The sequence below is a fragment of the Alligator mississippiensis genome, chromosome 1 (assembly GCF_030867095.1).
Source record: "Alligator mississippiensis isolate rAllMis1 chromosome 1, rAllMis1, whole genome shotgun sequence".
Lineage (NCBI taxonomy): Eukaryota > Metazoa > Chordata > Crocodylia > Alligatoridae > Alligator > Alligator mississippiensis.
In genome coordinates this window covers 336,536,716-336,561,094 of record NC_081824.1, presented here as the reverse complement: position 1 = coordinate 336,561,094, position 24,379 = coordinate 336,536,716, and the positions used below count along the sequence as shown (strand labels likewise).

Below are 24,379 nucleotides of genomic sequence, written 5' to 3'. Positions count from 1 at the left end.
ACAATTTTAGAGACAGAAAGCAATCTTAGTTTGCATCCTACAATAAAAGTAGACCCAATGGAGGTGACAGACATGGTTCTCTGAATGATTGAGGAGAATAGCAACCTACATTTTGGGAAGCTCAGAATTGGTGAAATCAAGGTTACAAGGACAAGTTGTCATGAATGAAGACTTCAGCGGAGGTAAACTAAAGGAAATGGAATATATAGAAGATATTCCAATTTTCAGTTATAGAAAAGATACATTAACATGAATAATTTATGGACTCCTAAGCCAAGAAGAAAGGTGGCATTTACTTAAGAATACTCTTGTCATCACTTAGTTAATTTTGCAAATAGGGAGTGCCCTGTCAAGTATCCCATTGATGCCTCACTAGTATTACTTAGTTCATCCACATTCCCTACTCACAGCCTAGTTTTTTTCTTTCACTTATCATAGAGGACTCTGCCTTATGTTTATCTTTACTTGTACCAAGGTGTCGGCTCTGCTTCCCTACTGTGGGAGTCAGCCATGGTGACTTATGCTGCAGTGCTTTATGACTGGCAGTATCAAAGTCCAATAATTGCACTTACCGGATGTGAATGTCACTGGAGCTGTATGCTGTCCGACAGGTTGAAAGTGAGAGACATTTGCAATGACTTCTGGAAGGTCAAACACAGTCACTTTGAGGTTTGGGTATTTTTGAACCAATTCATTAGCCAGAGCTCCAGTACAACCTGTGGAAATTAAAAACAAATTAAGGAAAAAAACCCCACACAAACAAACAAAAATTCCCCCCCTGTATTAGCAGACAGTTTAAAGTTTATATTGTTCTTTACTACAATTTTGTGGGGGAAAGAGGGCAGGCGATAGTCTAAGGGACACAGCACTGTCATAAGATTTGGGTTTTATCTTTTACTTCACCACTGATATACTGGGTGACTGGACAAGTCAAATCATTTAGCTTCTCAATACTCTGCTTTCCTTTTTTAGAAAGAGAGATAACAGCACTTGCCCCATTGACAATCTACACATGAAAAGAGCTATACAAGAAAAGAATGCATTATTATGGTTTTTACAAGGGCATTTGACAAGTGGAATGTGACAAGTGCTATCATTAAGATGCAAAGAGTACGGTCTCCAAACTCTACTGCAGAACTCCACTGGTAAAAGCAGCTCTAGCCTTGCAGTTTGTGTGTTTACACCTCTAAAGTGCTGGGGCATTGATAGGAACAGCATCCCTTCTTAGGCTGTCATCTACAGGGCTCTGAGGTAATACGACCCAGAGAATGTCTGGTGCCCAATTTGATGCCCTTATGAACTGGAATTGGTACATCCTAGTTCTGAGCTATGGGAAAAAAATAAACACAAAACACAAATGCCATGGAAGTGTGGTGGCCATCTTATTTTGTTCAATTTGTAATTTTACTCATTGAAAGCCTGAAATCTTTTAAAAATTCAGTGGAAATTTGAAATCTGTCCCATTTAAATCTAGGATTTCCACAGTGCTTTCCAGAAGTATGTCTCTAAGCTCCTTATGCAATCAATTGAACATTTTGCAGATTACAGAGGTCACGACTTTTGGAGATGATTAACAATTTTAAGCATCTAACTCAAGATGTTTTAAAGGGGCTTTCTTCTCAGTATTTTCTTAAAGTAAGCCACTGCAAAACATCAAGTTTGGCACTCAAAAATTTTGCACCATAAGTAAAATCACTGATAACTTCCGAAAAAAAATCTGAGCCTAAATGTTTTGTGAAGATTCCAGAATAAGATTCCAGTGGTAGGGTTGAAAATGGAACTATCTGGTCCTTTAACTACTGGATCATAATGTTTCCCATTGGAAAACACTAATTAGCTGTACTCAAAATTATTTTAAAAAAAATACTCAACTTCCAAGTCAGCTTCATTCTAGCACGTCTATTAAACAGTACAATACAATGCCAAGCTAATAACACTAGAAAACCTATCAGTTAGAGAAATCAATATTTTTAGAACTTAAGTAAATAAAGAAAATGGAACTGTGATATGATTATTTTTCATTGGCATGTTGGTAAAACACTACAATAGGCTTACCTCCTAAATCACAGGCAGATCTAAACTGGGAAAGATCAAAAGCTGTCACCACATCTTTTGCTGTCAATTTGGCAATACTGTGCATGGCTGCCATAAAACGCTGCTTAACTTCCATACTCTGGTAATAAGAGTCCTTAAAAAGGAAGTCAAAATTAAATAGATGCCTATCCAAAGCTGTAGGTGCTTTATTTATTTATTTATTTTTGGTAAATACATAGTTAACACTAAGTTTACAAAGATTAGTTCAGTAGGATGTCAGCCAGCAATCGCCAGCAACCAGCCCTTTCTATCCCTTCATTGCTATGGTAAGCATATCCTTGAGTGCTTTCCAAAATCCAGACTATACGCACCTTTTGCTACATCCCCAAAAGGACCACCACATTCAGTTGAAGTGCCATATAGACCTCCCTTATTATAACGAGGGAGGATCAATGGCTCTGTTACTTGAAACTACAGCAGCACAGCACAGAAAAAAACATGACAACCCTTCTGATGCTGACAAGAAGCCTTTTTAAAACAAATAATATACCTTCATATATTAAATTAGTAACCATAATTGTATAATGCCTGGAATAGCCAGGTGTCTTTCTACTGTAGCTTGTTTTCAAATCCTTCCCATTATTTTGTTTTTTTGTTCCCTACCAGGCTTCCAAAATGATTTCTCTGAAAAAAGAAATAGGTATCTTTTTTTTTTCTTTTTGTTAGCAGGACTTCTCTTAGCAGGCAGTGTGTAACTGGAAGTTACACAAAGAAAATAAATGCTTTAAGTGGTTTCCATAAGCTCCAAGGAGACTTTTAATAGTACAATTAGAGTAGATTATAATGTTGTACTTGTACACAGTTTTAGACATTTTAAGGTAAAAAAGAAAAAGAACAACAGAATGCAGTTAAACAACAGAATGCAGTTCAACAAGGAGAAATGACCTGCTGGGTGGCACAGAGGTGGAAAGGGATCTTGGAGTCCTAGTGGACTCCTAGATGAATATGAGTCGGCAGTGTGACGAAGCCATCAAAAAAGCCAATGGCACTTTATCGTGCATCAGCAGATGCATGACGAATAGGTCCAGGGAGGTGATACTTCCCCTCTATCGGGCGCTGGTCAGCCCTCAGTTGAAGTACTGCGTGCAATTCTGGGCGCCGCAATTCAACAGGGATGCAGATAACCTGGAGAGGGTCCAGAGAAGGGCCACTCGTATGGTTAAGGGCCTGCAGACCAAACCCTACGAGGAGAGACTAGAGAAACTGGATCTTTTCAGCCTCCGCAAGAGAAGGTTGAGAGGCGACCTTGTGGGTGCCTATAAGTTCATCATGGGGGCACAGAAGGGAATTGGTGAGTATTTATTCACCAAGGCGCCCCCGGGGGTTACAAGAAATAATGGCCACAAGCTAGCAGAGAGCAGATTTAGATTGGACATTAGGAAGAACTTCTTGACAGTTCGAGTGGCCAGGGTCTGGAACAGGCTCCCAAGGGAGGTGGTGCTCTCCCCTACCCTGGGGGTCTTCAAGAGGAGGTTAGATGAGCATCTAGCTGGGGTCATCTAGACCCAGCACTCTTTCCTGCTTATGCAGGGGGTCGGACTCGATGATCTATTGAGGTCCCTTCCAACTCTAACATCTATGAATCTATGAAAAGCTCTAAACTGCTTGTTTTATCCAGATTCTTGAGCAGGTTTTGTAGCCAGGACTGAATTTCATGTGGCTGTGGCTACACCATTACCAGTATGAAAGTTAACTTGCTGAAGAATCCCTACAAATAGAGGTGCACCAATACATCAGTCCATATCGTATCAGCACAGATAAAAGGAAAATTGACATTACTGGCAATTGGCTTTTATTCGGTGATGTGGCCGATAATGCCACCAATAAATGCCGTGTGCATGCACGCAGGCATGGCATGCATGCAGCCAGGAGTACAGCCCAGCAGCCTGGAGGGCAGTGTCTGGCTGGTAAGTCTGTTGGGGAAAGGGGGGGGGGGGGCAGATTGAGGCCCCTGAAGTGAAGGACGGAATGGGGCTGGGGGAGGGGCAAGCACTGCATGTCCACAGGGCACAGGGGGAGGGAGAGGGGCAGCTCCCCAGATCTGTGCACGGGACAAGGGTGGATTTTTATGTGAAAAGTTCATTTCACCTAAAAGTGAAATCAATTTCAAGGCCTTACACAGATTTTGTCCTAGCTGTTTTCCAGCCCTGAAGTCAGTGGGAGTTACTCAAAACCTAGGAAAAATAGAAGCTCTGAATCCCATCAAGCCAACAAGCTTCATCATCCTCCACTCAGTCAACCAGCCTCTACCACACATGCTGCTACATGCTCTTTGCTTCTTCATGCCCCAGTCATAGCACTCTTCCTATCCCAAATACATAAAAAGCAAGATAAAATATGGCAGAAAAATGTTAGGGAAACTTCCTTTTGGGTTAGGGTATAAACAAGCAAGGACATAAACTGAAGTTTCTTTCCAACCTGCTAAGCTGTGTTATACATAAGATCCTAATTACCATATTTAACCGAATCCAAATCAAGTTCCACCCCCCACCCTGCCATATTCAGCATGGGGAAAACAGCTCTCATCTTGGATTCAAGTACAAGGTTGGAGGGTAGGCAGCTGCTGAGGTTCCTATTGTGGACCCAACCCAGGTTTGGGGCTGGAGTTAGGCCCCCAACAGCTGCATGCTGCCTCTCCCCCTATAACCTTGTACTCAAATCCAATCTGAGGGGCTTCCCCCCCCCCAGTCTCCTGCCAGCTGATGGGGCAAAAAAAATCTCTCATCTTTGATGCAAGTAAATTCTAATATTATAAAAGCCTTAGTCTGTCTGTCTGTCCATAATGCTTTATTCACACTCTTACTGGCTGACTGAAACAGCCAATCAGAGCGCTCTAAGAGCACTGGGACAAGAGACTGTGCAGTAGAGCACCGCTATGAAAACAGAGACATAGGAGTAGCTGGCCTTGCTCCCCCACCACGAGGTGAAGAAGAGCAGACCGGCCCTGAAGCAGCAGGTGGGGCAGGTGGGAGGAGCGGGCCCATTCCCCGCCAAGCAAAGAAGAAACGGGGTCGGGGCCAGACATGAGGCTCGGTCTCCGTGTGCGCCTCCCTGTAATGGCAGCCCAGCCCCAAAGCAGCCCTGAGGTGGCAGCAATGGAAGGAATGGCGCAGTGGGGACAAGGCCAGTGGCACTGGCCTTCCCCTCCCCCCACCCACCTAAAACAGTGGGGGGCCAAAGGGGTGGGGGAGAAAATGGGCCCATACATGGCACAGCAGGGGGGGAGGGGGAGCAAGGGGAATGAGCACCAAATGAGAAAGGGGGGGTTTGGGATGGACACGCTCCATCCCTGCCTGTCCCCTCCCAACGAATGGCACCAGTGGCAGGACAGAATGGGGTAGTCACAGACGTAGTGCTCTGTCTCCGCCCACTGCCCCCACCCATCATTCTTGACAGGCAGTTGACTAGTATAGTATAAATGAGATGGGAATGAAACACACACTTTGAGGAAGAGCTGAAGCACAGAAATCCAGAAGTATTCTAGAATCAATGCAAAGTAGGTTTATCAACACAGATAAAAATCAGGGAAGAGTATATATGCAAATCCAAGCAGATTCTGACTTCAGAAGCAGAGTAAAGGTCAGATGTTTTCTGAATAACATTACATAAATGGCACAATATTTCATCTAACCAAAGGACCAGAATTTTGCGTAACAAGCTTTCAGCAAAGCAGCAGTATATCTATATTAGACATTGTTTTGGGTAACTATATAGTGACATCCATTTTTTGTGCCCAAGTTTAAAAAGACCAGGAAATCATATTTTAAGAGGCCTCGTTGATTATGACATGCTCATTCTACATTCTCAATCAAGTTTTTGGGATGCTCTGATTTTTTGGACTTAAAATTACTTTAATTAGTGCACAGGTGCCATAAACATAAAATAAACACCCAAGCCTATGTTACCTGAAATAAATTCTCCGATTTTTTCCCAAAAGCCCGGTAGTTCTGCATGGTTCCCTCTTTAACAGCAGACTCCAGATGTGTAAAGAGAGGCCAAAGATGGTCATTTGAGTGGATAATGTAGCCATGAAGTGAGTCCTCACTGTCTGATGCCAGATATGTGTTTGCTGAATCTGTATTACTGTAACCTTAACAGGAAGGGAACAAAACAAAACAACCCCCCCACCCCGCCTTACAATTAGTTTATGATACTAAATATTTAACTAAAAAAATATCCAATTTTCAGCTGGCACAGCTCCACTGACTCCAAGAGCTATGCAGATCTATCTATTTCAGCTGAAGATCTGCCTCTTGATTTGCATAATTAAAGTGAAAAATAAAGAGACTGATACAGTGTAAAGTATACATTTGATTTTCATTGAAATGTTATCTAAATTGCAGCAAGTCCAAACACAAAAACAGTCATTTGCATTCAAGATACCATTTTGTGTTACAGATTTAATGAACTAGGACTTGTTACAAGGGGTGCACCAATAAAGATTTTTTAGGCCAATACTGATGGTCGATTATTAACAAGTCACATCAGCCAATACTGATCTGATTGCTGATACGCAGCCCAGCAGCTTGGAGAGCAACGTCTGGATGGTAAGTCTGATGTGGGGGATGGGGCTGGGGGGAGGGAAGGGGTATAGGAAGGCCCTCATGGCTTTGTCCCATGCCCCATCCCATCTCAGCTAGGAAGTGCCTGCTCCTGCCTTAGCCCCAGCTCCACTCCCTCCTTCACCCTGGGGGCCTCGATCTGCCCCCCACACCATCTCCTTCTTCCACATCCCTTCCCCCCCCACAAACTTAATGGCCAGATGCTGCTCTCCACACTGCTGGGCTGCATCCTTGGCTGTGTTCATGTTACGGCTGGGCGCATGCACATGGCATTTAAATCGGCGAATTTATCAGCCACATCAGCCAGAAAAAGCCAATTGCCAATAATGTCAATTTTCCTTTTATCAGTGTCAATATGGTATGGACCGATGTATCAGCGCACCTCTGCGTATTACTGTGGTGGGCCTCTGTTCTGGTCCTTAATGTGTTCCCAAGGTATTTTCATTTCAAGATCACTCCTTTTTTCATGAAGATTTTGAAACCCAGTGAGCATTAAATATTATTAGTAAATACCCAGGCAACTACAGCATTCAACAGTCCTAATCAGGGTTGGGGGTAGGATGGTCCCAAGCAGTAGTGAGCTATGCACTGGCCAGGCATGGAAAGGAGGGCTGGGGGCTTCTCCCATATTTTAGTCCCCAAAGCTGAGTGGTTATGCGTCTTTTCCTTCCTAGGCGAATGCCCTGCTATAAGCCCCACCTTACAGGAAGGTTCGAACCTGCATCTCTAAATTGCCAGCACAGTGCATGAACTAGCACACTACAAGTTAGGCCAGCAGTCATCAAGGTTTTGAAGCCATGGGTCAAATCAATGTAGGTCAGGTGCCAGATGGGCTGGTGCTCCCAACTGTGCCCACTGCTGCTGCTTCTCTCCACTGGCCAGCCATGACAGCAAGACCCCACCCCTGAGAGATGTCTAGAAGCCCAGCCCTCCTGCTTTCTGGGCTGGTATCCCTAGCACCCAGCTATTGGAACTTAAATTCCTCCTCCTCATACCTGTTACTCATGGATTTCTGCCCATCTACTTTTTGTAACCTGGACATACTTGTTCACAAAGGCTAGGGACAGAAGGTACACATAACCCAGTTTAAGTGATCAGAAACTGGTTTAAACCTGCAACAGAACATAAGTTCAGTTCACATAAACCAGTTTCAAAAAGGCTGAACCTGGTTGGATGTAGTATCTGACTTAACTGACTTGGGTCAAATCAGTTTATGCAACTGCTGTCCCTGAACCCTTCCTGGTTTAGGTTAAACCAGAGTCCCCTAGCATCCCGGTATGCTTTTCAGCCCTGGACTGGGCTGTACTGTCTGCTCCAGAGAGGAGAGCTAGCCCCACCCCTCTGCTCTGTAGCCAGAGCAGGGGAGGGGGCATGGCCAGATACCAGCCAGCACGGCCCCCTAAGGCAAAGGGAGCAGCTTATTCACCCCTCCTCCAAGGTTCCACCAAGCAGGTCATTTTTTGTTATCATTTACTTGGGATGCCATCCTCAGCTCCATGGTAGCTTCGGCCCGTCTAACTGCCTCCCTACACATGCGAGCAGAGGAGGTATACTCCTCTTTGGTAATCTCTCCCCGTTTCCACTTTTTTCATGCTCCGCTTTTAGTCCGCAGGCTGCCCTGGATTTCTCTGGTCAGCCAAGGAAGCCTCCTGGCCCCCTTTCCCTCTTTTTGCTCGCATCGGGATCATCTCCCTCTGTGCCCGAAGGATCATTTCCTTAAGGTACAGCCACCCTTCCTGGGCTCCCATCTCCTCAAAACTCCTACTCTGCAGTGTGTCCTTGACTAATCACCTGAGCTCATTGAAATCAGCTTTCCTAAAGTCTAGCGCTTTCACCCTACTAGTTACCTTACCCACTCGACGTCTTATGATGAATTCTATTATTTGGTGATCACTGTCCCCCAGGTGACTACCAATCTGTAGGTCCCCTACCATATCATCCCCTGTTGCCAATACCAGGTCCAGTAAGGCATTCCCCCCTAGTGGGACCGTGTACCTCCTGCGTCAGGTGGAGGTCCTGTACGCAGGATAGGAACGTGTGTGAATGGTGGGATTTTGCTGTCTGTGTCTCCCAGCAGATGTCTGGGTAGTTTAGGTCCCCCATGACTACTGCCTCCTTAGTTTTTATGGTCTCTGAGAGCTGCCTCAGGAGCCCCGAATCTAGTTCTTCCCCTTGGTGTGGGGGTCTGTAGCAGACCCCTACCACCAAATCCCTTTCTCCTTGCCCCCCATGTCACTTAACCCACAATCCTTCTACTTTCTCCTCCTTCGATTCCATCTTGATGAGGGTTGAAGATTATTGCTCATTGACATAGAGCGCAACGCCTCCCCCTTTCTTCCCCACCCTGTCCTTTCTGTACAGCCTAAAACCCTCAATATGTACCGCCCAGTCGTGGGAAGAATCCCACCAGGTTTCAGTTAGCCCTACTAAGTCGTAGGTGTTCATAGGGCCACAGCTGCTAGACAGGGTCCTTCCTAGTGGCTGAGGCTCTGTGATAGCCTGGCCTGGCAGCACAGGCATAGGCTAGCCAGGTAGGGGGCTGGCTGGAGGTGCCAGTGAGCCCCAAGCCCGGCAGCTGCCTGCCACAGCCACTGCTACATCCCCTGCCCTGTGCAGCACCCGGCAGCTGTGGCTGCATCACAACCTGCCGGCTGGCCAAGGCCAGGTGGGTTGTTCTGCCCCCCTTGCCTCCAGCTGCTCCACTGCTGCTGCTGCCCCTGCCACACCATGCTGGGTGTGTGGGTGGGAAATTTCAGCCCAGCAACTTCTACCCAGGGCATGGAGTTCTGGCTCCAGCCCTGGCTGCCTTTAACCCACTGCACCCACCCACAGAGCCTGCTTATCGTGCAGGCAGAGCAGATAGAGGGCAACTGAGATCTGAAGCTGGAGCTCCATACACTGGGCAGAAGCCAGGGGGCTGAAGCTCCCCCAGCAGCACTATGTGGGGCCACAGGAGCCACAGCTGGTGGTCAAGGGAACAGAACAGCCCTGCCAGGCCTGTCCAGCTTCTCCTTGCCTCCAGAGGCTAGTCCCAGTCCCACTACTACCGCTGCTGCACTGCTCCAGGCAGTGGGGGGTGGGGGAAGCTTTAGCTCGTGGCTTCCACCCAGCACATGGAGCTCCAGCTCCAGCTCTCGGCTGTCTTCCACCTGCTCTGCTCGTGCAGAGCGATGAGAACCCCGTGTGGGTGCAGCTGGTGGAAGGCAGCTGGAGCTGGAGCCAGAGCTGGGCAGAATTCTCTCAGTTTATTAACACCAAAATATCACAAGTTGTTTTTGTGCAGCTCTACAGTAAAGATAGCTAGAGGTAAAGCACCTGCTTTTGGAGGTTCTTCCTCCTCCTTTTTCCATTATGTGATTTATTCATTCACAGTTAAGCTTCTTGTGATCAGCATTTTACCTTAGGGCTTTCTTTTTTGTTTGTCCTATAAAAAAGAAACAGCTGAGAAGGTTCTCAAATGTTTCTTTTCTGGGGCATCTTTTCCAGGTCTACCACAAAGGCAATGTGTATGCAAAAACTTAACATTATGCAGTGCAAAATTAAAAGCAGATCTTTTAAACACTGCCTGTTTGTTTCTTAAACACTAGCAATTTAAAACTGCTGTACTTAGTTGCTCAGTGTAAGATGGCAGTGTCTGAAATTCTTCCCTCACCTGTATCCATCCTATTTAAATAATATATATATTTTTTTTACTAAGGTCACATTCAGCAGAATTTAGCCCCCCATTTTGCAAATTTTAGTAATTAATCCTTATGCAACCCCAAGGAATAGGTATTAACACTCACGCAGTGGACAACTATTTACACTGACAAAACAGAGATGGTCGGAGTAGATGATGGAAGAGAAGCTAAGAGGTTGTTAACCTTGATAAAAAGTGAGAATTAAAGTGCTAACTAAAACTAGAACTAAGCAAAAGACCCTGCAAATAGGAACTAATGGAAAAAGTGAATTAACTAACAAAAGCAGAAGGGAAAGAACAGATGCACAGTGCCACCTAGGCCATTCAGGTTCCCTTTTGTGACAATACAGCACTGTTGTATGTTTTTTTAGGGTTATGCCCAATTTACCCAGCAATAAGCAGTAAACAATCAAGCGATTTACCCATAAATGGCAAACATTAAATATAATTTTTCCAGAATCACACATAACTTGGAACTTTAGATAATTAAATTATGAACTAATCTTTCTTCCATTTCTCTGTCCCCCATACATTAATTGGTTTTATTTAAGTTACCTTGAATGGTTTTCTCTAGCAATCCAAGAGCAGCACAAGCATCAAGCAGTCTTTCTGTTCCACACACAGAGGCATTTATTGTATTTGCGACATCCACAGACTGCAGTACACCTTTATTCTTCAAAAGATTGAACACTTTGAGCTTAGAGGCCACAAACAAAGCCTGTGTACATGAAAAAAACAGGAGCTTTGATGAATGGCACTGGGATAATTAAAATGATAGAAAAAGGTCAATATAATCAAGAGAGAGGAAAAGAAATAACTAACATTTTATATAAGAAAATCAAGTGGAAAGAATGAAGTTTAAATGAGGCAGAGTCTTCAAATAAATCTCACCAATATGCTCCAAACATGTTTTGTTATTTTTGCCCATGTGCATCCCTTTTCTACATTAAATTTTATCTGTCATTTAGTTGCTCATTCACTCAATAGTGCAAGATCCTTTGGTAGTTCCTCACAGTCCACCTTAGTCTCTTTGAATGTATGTCATCTGCAGATTTGGCCACATCACTATTCATCCCTTTTTCCAGGCCCTTTATATGTTAAGCAGCACCAGTCCCAACACTGACCCCTGGAGAACCCCAGTACTTCATTCCATCCTGAAAATTGACCATTTATACTCAGTCTTTGCTTTCTATCCTTAAACCAATTCCTAATCCATGAGTGGATTTTCCCTGTAATCCCATGACTACTTAACTTCATTAAAGAGGCTTTGATGAGGAGCCTTTGTCAAAGGCTTTTTGGAAGTCCACCTGCTTATTGACACCCTCAAAGAACTCCAGAAGGTTAGTGAGGTATGATTTCCCTTTGACAAGAGTCATACTGATTCCTCTAACAAGTCATTTTTATCTATGTGCCAAACAATTCTTTCTTTTCTTATTGTTTCTACCAAATTTCCAGGAACAAAATTTAGACTCACAAACCCGAAGTTCCCTGGAGTCCCCTTAGAGCCCTTTTTGCATATTGGAGTCACAATGGCAATCCTCCAGTCCTCTGGTACCAAGACTGGTGTTTAGTGATAGATTGCCTCCTACAGTTTGGAAACTGCCAAGCTCCTGTGTGAACTCCTGAGGACTTTAGGGTGAGCGCCACCAGGTCTTGGTAATTTCCTACTATTGGGCGCATCCACATGAGCACACATGTGCATCTTGCAGTGTCTCAAAGCCCTTTGAGACGCTGCAAGAGGCACATGCGGGAATGAAAAAATGTTCTCCGCACTGCAAATAAACCCCTGCATATCCAGGGATCAAAAAAACCACGGGGGAAAGAAGTGGGGCAGGGCACAGTCCCAGACCATGCCATGAGGCAACCGGAAGGTTGGTCCTCCAGAGATGCTCTAGTAGACACTCTGGCTGACTCTCTGGTTGGCCCTCGTCCTGGTGCTGAAGCACACTGCCTGCCCGTGCAGGACAGGCAGCATGCCAGCCACAGGGAGCTAAACTGGGGCTCCTGCTGGTGAAGCTGGGGTTGAGGGGGGAGGTGAGGCTGGAGAAGGAAGGAGGGCATCATGGAGGGACCCCTGCTATCCCAGCCCACTCCCCCAGCCCCCTGGATCACTGATCCACCCAGACCCATCTCCCCACCCACTCCCCCAACTCCCCAGTCATTGCTCCACCTGGCCCCATCCCTCACCTGCTCCCCAATTGCTGTCCCACCTGGCCCCAGCATCCCAGCTATTTAAAAAAAAAAAGCCCACACTCACCAGTAGCAGCTGCCATCGGGGTCACTGGGGCCACGTGGCAGAGCTCCCCCCCCCCAGGATGGGGCTGGGTGACAGTTGCAGTGGCTCCAGCTGCCCAACACTTCGCGGACCCATGGCAGGGCCCATGGGATGGGGCAATGACAGTGTGGGTGCCAGATGGCTCCATGGCTGGGGCTCTGCCACAAGGCCCCAGAGCCCTCACAGCCCCTGCTACTGCGAGGTGAGTGCAAGGCTTTTATTTATTTATTTTTTTAAGTACTGGAAAGCTAGGGCCAGTGGCAGCCATCAGGGGGCCTCGGAGTGCAAGCAAGAAATGGGGCCAGCCAGGGCAGCCATTGGGGGCCTGGGGGAGCAGGTGGGGCAGCCATCAGGGAGATATAGGAGCTGGCAGGGGATGGGGCCAGGCAGGGCAGCAATCTAGGGGGCTGGGGGAGCAAGCGGGGGTGGGCACATGGGCCCTGCAGGGGGAGATAGCCCCCCATAGGGGCCAGATGGCCCCTGTAGGGGGACTAACTCCTGTTGGGGGGCTGTGGCCCCTGTGGGGGGCAGCAAAACATATAGGTATTTAGAATCAATTTTATTATGATGACAGAAACACTGGTAGTCTTCCAAATTGCTTTAACACTGTAGATATATCAATAAAACATTGCCCAACTGATCTCTCTTCTCTCTCTCTCTCTCTCTCTATATATAGTGGTCTTTTGTTTTAATTGTGGAGGAACATGGGATTTCAGGGTATTTTACAGAGTGACTTTGGGATTTTTTTTATCAGGGATTTTTCAGTTTTCAAACAGGGAACATCAGAATCCCTGCGAGGAAGGCAAGTGACAGGACCCAGGAAGAGGAGCCTGCTCAGAGCTGGCACCTTGGACCCAGCTGGAAGTGGCCAGGAGGATGTGCTTTGGAAGTTCAAAGCAGGCCACCACACTGGGAACAGCTGCCCAGATGGCTAGGCAGGGGGCACCCATGGCAGTAGTGCTGCACAAAAGGTAACTTCGTAGCCACAGCCCACTGGCAGCTGGCCCGGAGGGGCAGATGCCTCATCCAGGTCTGGCAGGTGTGCAGCAGCCCCCACTGCCAGACTGCTGCAGTGGGTAAAGGATGCAGGAAACTCTCAGGGCTGCTTCATCAGTCCAGCTGGCACAAGGGGTACTGTCCCCAGGTACCAATTGGCTGGGCCCTAGAAGCTCCTGCGAGCGAGTAGGCCTGAGCTACTTGGCCAGGCAGCTTTTTGTACCGATGGAGCCAGGACAGGACAGGTTTTTATACTACTGGTGACAGAACAGGTGCTGACCCCAGGCTCTAACTTCCTGCTTGGCTGGATCTGCAGCCAGGGGGTTATTTTGCCCCAAGTGGCACAATTTGCCCCACATCAAAGTGCACGTCCGGACATATGCACTAAGGCAAAAAGCCCTGGCTCAAATTTGCACCACTTCTTTTTGAGCTGCTGCAGGCACACATGCTTGCATGTGCAGACGTCCCCATTCAGTTTATCAATTTCCTCTACAACCACATCTACTCAAACCTCAACTTGGGTCAGCTATACTGACTCAACCCTTAGAGGAGTGAATCTGCAAAGGGAATCTCTCTAATATCTTCTATAGCAAAGAAAAATGCAAAGAATGCATTTAGTTTCTCCCCAGTGTTCCTCTCATCTTTTAGTGCTCCTTTTATACCCTGATTATTAAAAGGCCCAAATGACTCCCTACCAGCTCTTTGGCTTCTAATGTACTTAAAGGCATTTTTATTGTTATCTTTTGTGTCTCTGACAAGTTGCTCCTCAAATTCTTTATTAGCTTATCTTATTACAATTCTACTTTTGATTTACCAGAGTTTATACTTTTTTTTTTTTTTCTGTATTAGGATTTGACTTCCATTTTTTGAAGGAAGCTTTTTGTCCAGTTATTGCCTCTGCAACTCTGCCATTGAATTATGCCAGCATTCTTTTGGTCCACCTTTTTATTTGCGATATGTAATGCTCCATGCCTCCAATAGAGTATTCACGAACAGCATGGGGAATTGCTTAAAAGTTCTTCACCAGATTACAGGCTTATTTTAACCTCCAGTTAGCTTCCTCATTTTGGTATAGTCTCCCTTTTCAAAGGGAAAGGCTACTGTGGTCGATTTCCTTCTCATCTCCCCTCCTACACGGGCGTCAATCCCAAATTTACTATTCCAAAGCAGCTCAGTAACACTTACCCATTGCATAAAATCCTGTGCACTACTTAGGAATAGGTCAAGAACGGACTTTCCTCTTGTAGTCTCCAGGACTAATTACTCCAGAAAGCAGTCTTTTATAATGTCAAGAAACGTGGTCTGCGCATCCCGGTATGAGGAGAGATTGACCCAGTCTGCTTGTGGATTGAAGCCATCCATTACTACTGTTGTTTTGGGGTTTTGTTTTTTTTTAATTTAGCAGCGTCTCTCAACTCCCTTAGCATTTCTAACTTGCTGCTGCTGCCCTGGGGTGGGGTGGGGTGGGAGGGGGAGGAGTCAACAGTAAATCCTCAGATGTACTTCTTTTCTATTGAAACACAACATTTCTATCCACAGAAATTCTATGGTATGCATTTTATCAGTTAAAAAAATCTTACCTATTTGATTCAATGCAGTTTTTGATACAGTTACTCCCTCACCAGTACAACCTATACCACCATGCCTACATAACTGTTTTGATTTTCCCCATTCCACCATGTTTCATCCCACTTTGATTTCAGACTGAATTGTGAAAATGGACTTAAAATGTAGTGATTAAGAAGTCATGCAATTTGCTGTAGAATAGCTGGTAATGTTAATATCACTATACTTTTAATTTTCCAATGGGGTAGGAATGTTGTGGCTGTGATAAGTTCAGGGAATATGCAAGGAGCAAGGATATTTCAAATCTCTTGGTAGACTTCCTTCTTTCTGCCTGTAAGTTTACCTAGACCAGTTCTAGGGTTGGAAGAGATGTTAATACGAGATATTATCAAAACACTTTGATACTTTAATCTTCATAATATTTTCTCCATCTTGCAGATAGAAAAAAGTGGAGGCAAAACCATCTTCCTCCGTATTGCCAAATCTTCTCACAGCCTTGGGAAACATGACATCCACAGTGACATCACACCATGAGTGGCTGCAGACACCTCTCCCTCTCCCCACACTTGGCAATTAGCAATGGTCCCTGCAAGGCCAGACTCCGATATAGTCCCTCATTTATTCATCCCATAGCTTCTCTGTTGATCCAATTTTCTTGATGACCTCAGATGTAACTCCAGTTTTGTTGAAAATTTGGGATATTACCTTCTGTTAGCCATACACAAAATAAAGCAAATACACAGCATCTTCTGTAACATTTTAATCTGAAAGAAGAAAGCTTAAAATACTGTTTAATATCCATGTCCAGCATTAATACAATAAGATGCTGAAAATGGTTTATTTTGGACATCAGAGATGCCTTAGCTTCTTCATACCTAGCTGGATTTGCTAGAGCTGCTGGGATGAGCCCAACTCTATACTGACTCTCTAATTCTGTGATGCTCAACCTATCTGGCCCGTGGTGCCTGACAAGTGGTACAGGGCTGGGCCACAGACTGGATCCAGCATGGGGTCAGTTCACATGGCTAGTCTGCAGGTATTATCAGGCTGCAGAGCAACCCTGCATCCTGGCCCAGCCTTGCACACTCAGATCAGGCTATGAAGTGACCCTGCACACTGGCCCAAACATGCACAAAACAAGATCTGGCCTGCAGGGCTCCCTGTGGGTTTGGCAGCAGGGAAGCAGCAATTAAACACTGCCACCACTCCCCCTGCCAACAAAGTTCTGGACCCATGGGAATCCACTGGGCCTAATATTTAGCTGTTCTACGTACGTGTTATTTACTGTGTCTATCCTGGTATTTGAAGTGCTCAACCCACTCCAGTCTCATTGCATTTGGAGAGGAACCCCTCTGCCATTTCAACAGCTGTAGATGTCACGATCGTAGCTCTTTTCACATCTCTAGACAAATTTTGTTCCTCTGCCTGTGATGACCCAATCATATCCGTCATCATCAACTCATCTCTCTCCTTTCATCATACCTGCAAAACAACCTCAACACAAAAGAAATTCCTTGCCCAGAAGAACTTTCCATCGCCAATCTTCTTGTGAAATATGTAACATCGTAACAAGAAAGAAGCATAACTCAACATCCTGCTTGCCATCACCTAAAAACCATTTATGCTTATAGATGTTCTCCGCAAGGCAGGCGGGAACCACACGCTTTAATTAGCACCGTTCTGAGAGCTGTGCTAATTAGTGTCCAGAGTGTCACATGTATCAGCATCCCTGCACTGAAAAATGGCATAGGGACAGTTTAACTAAAGCTTGAACAAGCTTTAGTTGAAGTGTTTCTGCCATTTTTCAGTGCAGGGATACCAATACACGTGATGCCCGAATCTGCTGCAGCATGGTAATTACCATGCTCCAGCAGACTCAATCAAGTCCGCTCCAATGTGCTGTAATTGCAGCACATCAGAACAGACTTCCTGCATGTGTATAGGAGTATGCTCTTCAGTTAATACGCATTAAGACAGGTTAATGTGCATTTTCCTAGTATATCACAATGGAGGGTACGTATACATGAACTGAGAGGCTGCTCTGACACACTGGAATTCCAGAGTGTCAGAGCTGACTTGACTGAGTCTGCCGGAGTGTGGCAATTACCATGCTCCAGCAACCTCCTGTATCTCACATATCATCATCCCCATGCTTCAAAATGGTGGCAGGGGCAATTCCTCTAAAGCTCACCATTTTGAACCACAGGGACTCAGATACATGAGATGCTCTGGGCGCTTTAGAATGGCTGTTGGAGCCAGTGTGATTAAAGCCCCCCCACCAGCACTCCCAAAGCTTATATATAAACACCTGGAAGTACTAAGTATAATGTGGAGAGACAGAGGCAGAGTATATCCACATTTCTTATAGGCACTTTTCTAAGATGCCCCTTAGCATCTCTTTGCATAACATGGATTTTGCCTGCTGGATCAGATGCGTACAGGAGGGGCCTCAGGACTTAATTGTATTAAACAGCTTCCCATTGGAATGTGCACTATGTAAATACAAATACTGCAGCCTGTGGCACTGGTGTAGATACAGCAACATATACATAGGCATATCAGGGAGCTGGCCTAATATGCCAGGGTATTTGCCAATTTTTTCTTTTTGAAAGGCCTGTTTCACATGCCATTTAGTAGTTTCCACAGCTTTTATTGTTAGAACCTATATATGTATTAAAGATTAGTAATATGGATTAATATTTTAATGCTAAAAAGAATATATCAGACTTGTTTACCTTTGAAGCTCTAAATCCATCCAGAAGTTCTACAATTTTAGATGGGAATTTATCTGGATTTTCCATCACTCTATTCCGATTTTCCACAGGCACCATGCAATTAGGCTTGATGATATTACTGCTTCCAGGGCTGCAAACACCTCCTGAAGAATGCGGCTTACTTCTGTCCATTTTGATAGCATCTTTATACTGTATGGGACTTGAAGAATCACTCTCCTCATCACTTAGGTTCTCAAAAGTCTCTACAGATGGGATAGAGTCATGCTTTATATGATGTAAAGTATGTTTGGGAGGTGGATAATACAACTCCACTAACTTTTTGCAAAAGTGATTCAGAGGAAATCCCACCACATTTAAAAAGTCTCCGTGAACATATTCCACTAACATTCCACCAAGGGCTTGGATTCCATAGCCTCCAGCTTTGTCCCTGGAGGAAAAAAAAAATGCAGTCATGATAACAGTTAGAAGGAAGGCTAGCAGTAACTGACAGTATCAATCATAGATCTCTGTTTGTAAACACGCTCTCACAAGAGAAATAGCAGAACCTGGCATTGTTTGAACCATCAGGTTAACACTAGGGATGGATTAAACCAACCTGTAATAGGTCAAAGTTCAACATTTCAGCTTTTGAGTTGCAATAGAAATACTGTACTCTATCATTACAGCCCCAACAGCTCAAGTACAGAAGGCATCAACATCTATCGAGCTTTTCAGCCTTGAGTAGCTCCATTGAAATCAAGGTGGCTCTTGTCCACTATTGATTCTTAATCTTTATTTACCCTAACTAAAAGTAATTTTGTAGATCTGATTTCAGTGTCCAGTGCATAGCAACTTCAGATTTCAATGGGCCAAATTCCACCTATGGAAGCATGCATGCAAATTTCACTAGATCAAATGGAATTTTCTAGGGGTGCATCAATAAAGATTCTCTTGGCCAATATCAATAGCCAATTATTATTAACCAACCATATTGGCCGATACCAATCCAATAACCAATATTTAGTATATTTAGCGCCCTAAGTGTAGGGAAGCCGATACAGGAGACACACCAGCACTTTAGTGTGGTTCTGAGAGCAGCTCTAATTAAAGCACCACCCCTCCCCACCTCATGGAGTACATGTAAAAGTACCTGTACCAGTTGCAGCAGGCAGGGCTAGCCTAGCAGTACCTGTGACTGCAGTGCCTGTGACTGGCTGTGCAGAGCCCTTCAACCCGTGGCCTATAACCCCAGCCTGCGGGCAGCTGCCTGAGCTTGCCTGGCTGCCTAGACCTGGGTGGTCTCTGGCCCAGGCTCCCTGCTCTCCCCCCTCTGCCCAGGGCAGGGCCATGTTCAGGGGCAACTGGTGCCTCCTGAAAATCGGGGGGGGCGGCGCACAATTTGTGGGTAGGCCCAGGGGCAGGCCAAAAGCCCCATATCCACTCGTATACTTCTGTGCCATGGCTTAGTGCCCCCCCCACCACCACACCACTAGCCTGCATGGCAAAAAAACTGCCCCATCCTGAGGGGTGCTGAGTCAGAGGCCAATCTCAGGGAGAACACATGCCCCCCCTCGCTCCTCCTACCAGTTGCCTGTGACCAGGGGACTGAATGGACCCAGCCCTGGGAAAGGCAGGACTCTGCTGCACACAGCAAGGGGGAGCAGCTGCCTCGGCCCCTGGGGCATAGACCCTCAGGCACTGCAGGTTGAGTCACACTGGGGTGGGCCGGACCAAGCCAGGCTGGGCAGCTCAGCTCTGCCCTACCCTCCCTAGTCAAGTCTATGGTATTTGGTGCCTTTTTACAGCAGCCACCCTGGCCTTAACCCCAGCCCACTTTTCAGGTTAAAAGCAGTAACCCCAAATCCACATTTTTCCATGATTAAAATGAAACACCACTAATACATAGATATATATGTATTGGTGTTTCATCTTGATCATGGAAAAATATGGATTTTGGGTTACTTTTTTAACCCTAGAATTGAGGATTTTTTTAATTAGACAAAGCCAGGATCCCTGCTCATTATCTCCCACTATAAGAACTATTGATTCAAACATCCAATTAATAGCGCCCACAGTTCACACCTGCTGCAGTGCCTCAGCACCTTCTTGTACAGAACTGCACACACTGCCACAATATCACTTGAACACAGTTTCTGTTTAGAAGATGAAAGGTCATGTGATTAAAACATAACCTTTGGTTAAAACTCCCTCCCACTCGTTTCCTAAATAACTCCTCCAGTGCTAGATTTTAAGTAACTGGTAAATATTTATACTTTCCAGTTTTAATAGTGAAAGACTTGCACCTCTCTGCCATTTGAAACTAGATGCAGTTACTCACACGTGGCTACTCATAGGTATTTTTTCCTCATTTAAGGTCAGAGGCAGCATATTATAACAGTTCAAATCTGTTAGATCCTGCAACCAAATAAAAATGACTGAGGCCCTGGTTTTCTGAAAAACAAATGTCCTTTTGTTTTGTGTTTAACACAGTATAAAGGTATCAGTGCTGTCAACAAAATACTCTTTACTGACTGCCGTCTAGATCATGGGTTACATTTTTCAATAGTGATCTAAGTCACTATTTTCTGCAAGCAAACAAAAGGAGACAGGATTTACATTTCAGAAAAATATTTCTCAGACATCTTTAGAAATATGGCAGAAAACACTCTTTTTGTCATTTGTTCAACTAGTAAAGCTTGCCCCCTTAAAACTGTTAGTTCCAATGTACTCCAACTGCTTAACAAAGCGCAAATGGGCAGGACAATCTCTCTGCTACATTGGCCACTGCAAAAGGCCATAGTGGACAAGCCAGGTAGTAGGATAATGTACTACCTCAGTTTGATTGAGATGTTTTATTTTTTGAGCAGACACAGTATTAGACTCCAGAAACCCTATGAGTTAAAGTTAGGTTCAGAATTAACTGTGGTTTGAAGTGGGTACAATTTCCCTGACTTCCATAAAGCTGTCCTTAAGCCTATACTCTTTGGGAAGAAAGGCTGAAAACCTAAAGCTCTCCCTTGCCAAATCTGCACTATGAATTTTAATTACTCACAGGTCTTGAAGAGTCTGCTTGCCTACACTAGAGGCAAACAGGAAATGTTTTCTGGAGATAAACACACATGATGGGAAGAGACCCAAATCATTTCCGTAGAAACTCAGTTTCATTACAGGAATTACTGATGAACAGTTCCGGCACTCATGCAGCAGCATCTCAGAGTTTTCTTAAGGTGCAACACAATCTCACAAGCTTTGACTGTCACCATTCAGAAGTCCATAGACTACAAGTCATCAGCCTGCAGCCTGCAAGCTGTACCCAGCCCAGGGAGCCATTTGATTCAACCTGCAGACACGGGTTTTGGCAGCAGGAGCTTTCCCCATGTTGCCACAGGGAGAAACAGCACTGGTGGCTGGGTCCTAGTGACCGTCTCTTCCCAGTGCTCATATTATTTTGCATGCATTTAATAGGTTGCCATCTTTAGTTTCTCCAACACAAACGCAGAGATCAGGCTTCTACTCCTTTCCCTTACACAGTTTTAAGCTGGACTGGCTTGTGCTAGAGGGAGAAGTAGAAGAGATGCTAAGAGCTTCTGACCCATCAAAGCACTCTTGGACACAGGGTAGTAGCAGAAACAACCATGCTGAAGATGTGTTCCTTTGCTCTTTCAGAGGCATAACCACAACATGCATGGTTCTCATGGCATGCCTGACATTCTAGCTAAAATTGCCAAGAATTTGCCCCTCAAATCTCAGTTTAATCAGTTGCATAGGCAAGGGAGATTAGATCAGTAAATCAAAGTTTCCAAAAGCATACTTCAAATTTCTATGTTAATCTGTACTCTACAAAATGCAATCCCTTCCACTCTTGGGCAGCTTAAGTGACCACGCATTCTTTGCAACAAACTGCTGATGCCTTAGGTTTCTTTTTTTTTTTTCCCTAGGAATGAATACACTTGTGCCCAGACTTAAGTGCTCTGGTTACATAGGTTCTTTTTACTCAGCTAAATATTAATTAATTAATTTTGTAGTAAATTGCTTAAAGCAAGGTTGATGCAACATTAAAGTTGAGATTTTAACGCAAAATGACTTAGGGAGTCGAGTCCTCGGGCCCAGATGAGCCATGTTTATTGAACCACGCTAGGGGATTATTATAAACCAGGTGAAAGTCACCTTTAACTTTCAGAACTGGAGTCAGCTGGAAACCAGGTGTAAACCAGGTGCTATGAACTGCCACAGACAGTTGGATGCACCCATTCACCAGCAGCATGTCTCCTGTAGAGGAAGAATCCAGCAACTGTGGGCATAGAGCTGGCAGAAATGCATTTCCGATTCCTTTACATGTCAGGAACAGTTGAAAAGAGAGAACTGAACTGAGAAGTCAGATCCATGGCTGGTCATTTGTAAGTTTAATTGATTAAAATAACTAAATAACTAAGTCACAACAGTGGACAGCATGACAGGAAAGCATGATCAATGATATAGGGAAGTGCTACATACAAGTGCCACACCTCTCACTCAGAAACCCAGGGCAAGTTAAGCTTGGTGTTTAGCTTATTTAGCCCTAGCAAAGTTCTTTTTGTTTGTTTTTTTTAAATACGAGATGGCATAGGATTGTTCTCTGTAAATACATGAGGAAAGGGGAAAACTTAAGCTAGCAGGCAATACTAGTGCAAGAACAAGTGGGTCTAAACTGGCCATGATTAAAAATATTTTTGAAAATTCAAGGAAGTTCAACTATCAGAGTTTAGAAATGGCGCAGTAGTAAGAGTAAAAAAGCTACCAAATTAGTGGTAAGATAGAGACTGATCAATGTATGGAGGAGATAGTATGCCATGACTGTATGCATGAGCAAGGAATTGGATTCAGTGCCTTACAGTTAGTGAGAAAAAGAATTGGGCTATATCTTGTGGGAAGCCAGAAAACAAAACAAATCTTACAGCATCCTCACATTGCTAATGGATTCTATACCATCAAGTAGCAAGCACTTCTGTGGGCATGGTCTACACATGCAACTGATACAAAGCAATAAACTCTGGTGCTTTTTGCACCAGTTTATTGCTCCTGAGCATCATGTCTTGATGTGCTGTGGTACCAGGTACACATTGAGCTGGGCTGAACAGCCCCCATTGGCAGGGGGCCCTAGGAGTCAGCCTGCCAGTCCAGGGCTGCTCTGACAGGCTGAATGTACTGCAGAGAGGCTGGCTGGGGCACAAGGGTACTCCAGTGTGGGGCTAGCCAACTGATAGCACTTCCTCCCTCCCCCCCCAAAAAGTATCCTCATGCCCCAGCCAGCCCCATCAGCATCTACAAGTGTGTTGCTGTGCACTAAAGAATGCTGCTGCAGGATAGTACTTGTATTTACAAGTACTAACCTTCAGTGGAGCTAATCAGTTTCCTGCAGCCTAAGAGGGCTGCACATGTAAATGATGGGACTTTACTGGATGGCTACTTAGGCAGTGCTACAATAAACATCTTGTGTACATGTGCCCTGTGAGGTGTTCCACACTTTCAAGACCTATTCTAGTCTTTTGGAGTGAAACTTTTTCAACACATCACAAAAGCAAGCATATGGCCAATTAGCATTGAGTGTTCCAGTTATGGATCCACTGACTGAAAGAACTCTTAAAGGAGACAAAACACTTTCTGACTTGCATTTGTTAGTAGAGAGCATGAAAACAAACCAGGCTTTATTCTGCAGCGATTGTCTAGGTTGGTACTGACAACAGAATCAGGATCCACAGAGAGCTGGAAAAAGTGCTTGCTTAAACTCAGTGTGATGAGACTTGAATTTAACCCCTTAGGTAGAAGACTTGTTGAAGGGACTGTATTAAAATTAGTGCATCTGTCTTCTAGGTTTAGATTTTAGGCTGGTAACACCTGCAAAATGTTACTATTTGCCTGCCCGGTCTAGTGGTCTCATCTGGTATTAAGACCCCTGTGGACAATTATCTATATGACCAGAATCAACACTGCAGATGGTACCTTCTATTTGCAGAGAGACTGACGGTTAAATGAGGCTGAGAAACCCTTCCAATCTTAGAAGCAGTCCATTTACGAACATATAGAAGAGGTTAAGTCTAAACTATACTTAGTGAGCCCACTCAGCAATCAGAAATTTGACTGATGCATAATAGCTGGTTGATAACTTTAGGCAGATCTCGATAGATCTCAATGCTATTGTATTACCAACCCTGAAGCCGAGTGGATCCTAGCAACTTGCAGGTTTTTATTAGTGATATACAGTTCTCTGACAACAGTAAAGGGACAAGCCCTAATCATGTGTAAGCAGCCGAGTATAATCTGGTACCACACTAATTGGCTTCCATGTTTAATTCCATTTAAAGTGGCAAGTGCCTTCTAATGTTGAAATCAATGGGATTTGGGCAGTTTACGTGGCTCATACTAAACAGTGGTTGGACTGTTTAGGTGAGTTTGTGGCGTTATCGCATGTCAACTATATTTTGTTAAGCAGAAAACTTCAGCCTTTTAAGGGACC

The 24,379-nt window shown here is 44.8% G+C and overlaps 1 protein-coding gene across 7 annotated transcripts in view; it reads right to left on the bottom strand.

Annotated features, from left to right (window-relative positions):
• Nucleotides 1-24,379, bottom strand: part of ASMTL (acetylserotonin O-methyltransferase like) — a 54,406-nt gene that overhangs the window by 8,635 nt on the left and 21,392 nt on the right. For all 7 annotated transcript variants that reach the window (XM_059720941.1, XM_019485430.2, XM_019485428.2 and 4 more), the window contains 5 exons: nt 17,908-18,334; nt 10,891-11,053; nt 6,000-6,184; nt 2,056-2,188; nt 573-716 (listed from right to left, as the gene is read on the bottom strand). In XM_059720941.1, the coding sequence (XP_059576924.1) occupies nt 573-716; nt 2,056-2,188; nt 6,000-6,184; nt 10,891-11,053; nt 17,908-18,334 (1,052 nt within the window). The remainder of the gene's footprint in view (nt 1-572; nt 717-2,055; nt 2,189-5,999; nt 6,185-10,890; nt 11,054-17,907; nt 18,335-24,379) is intronic.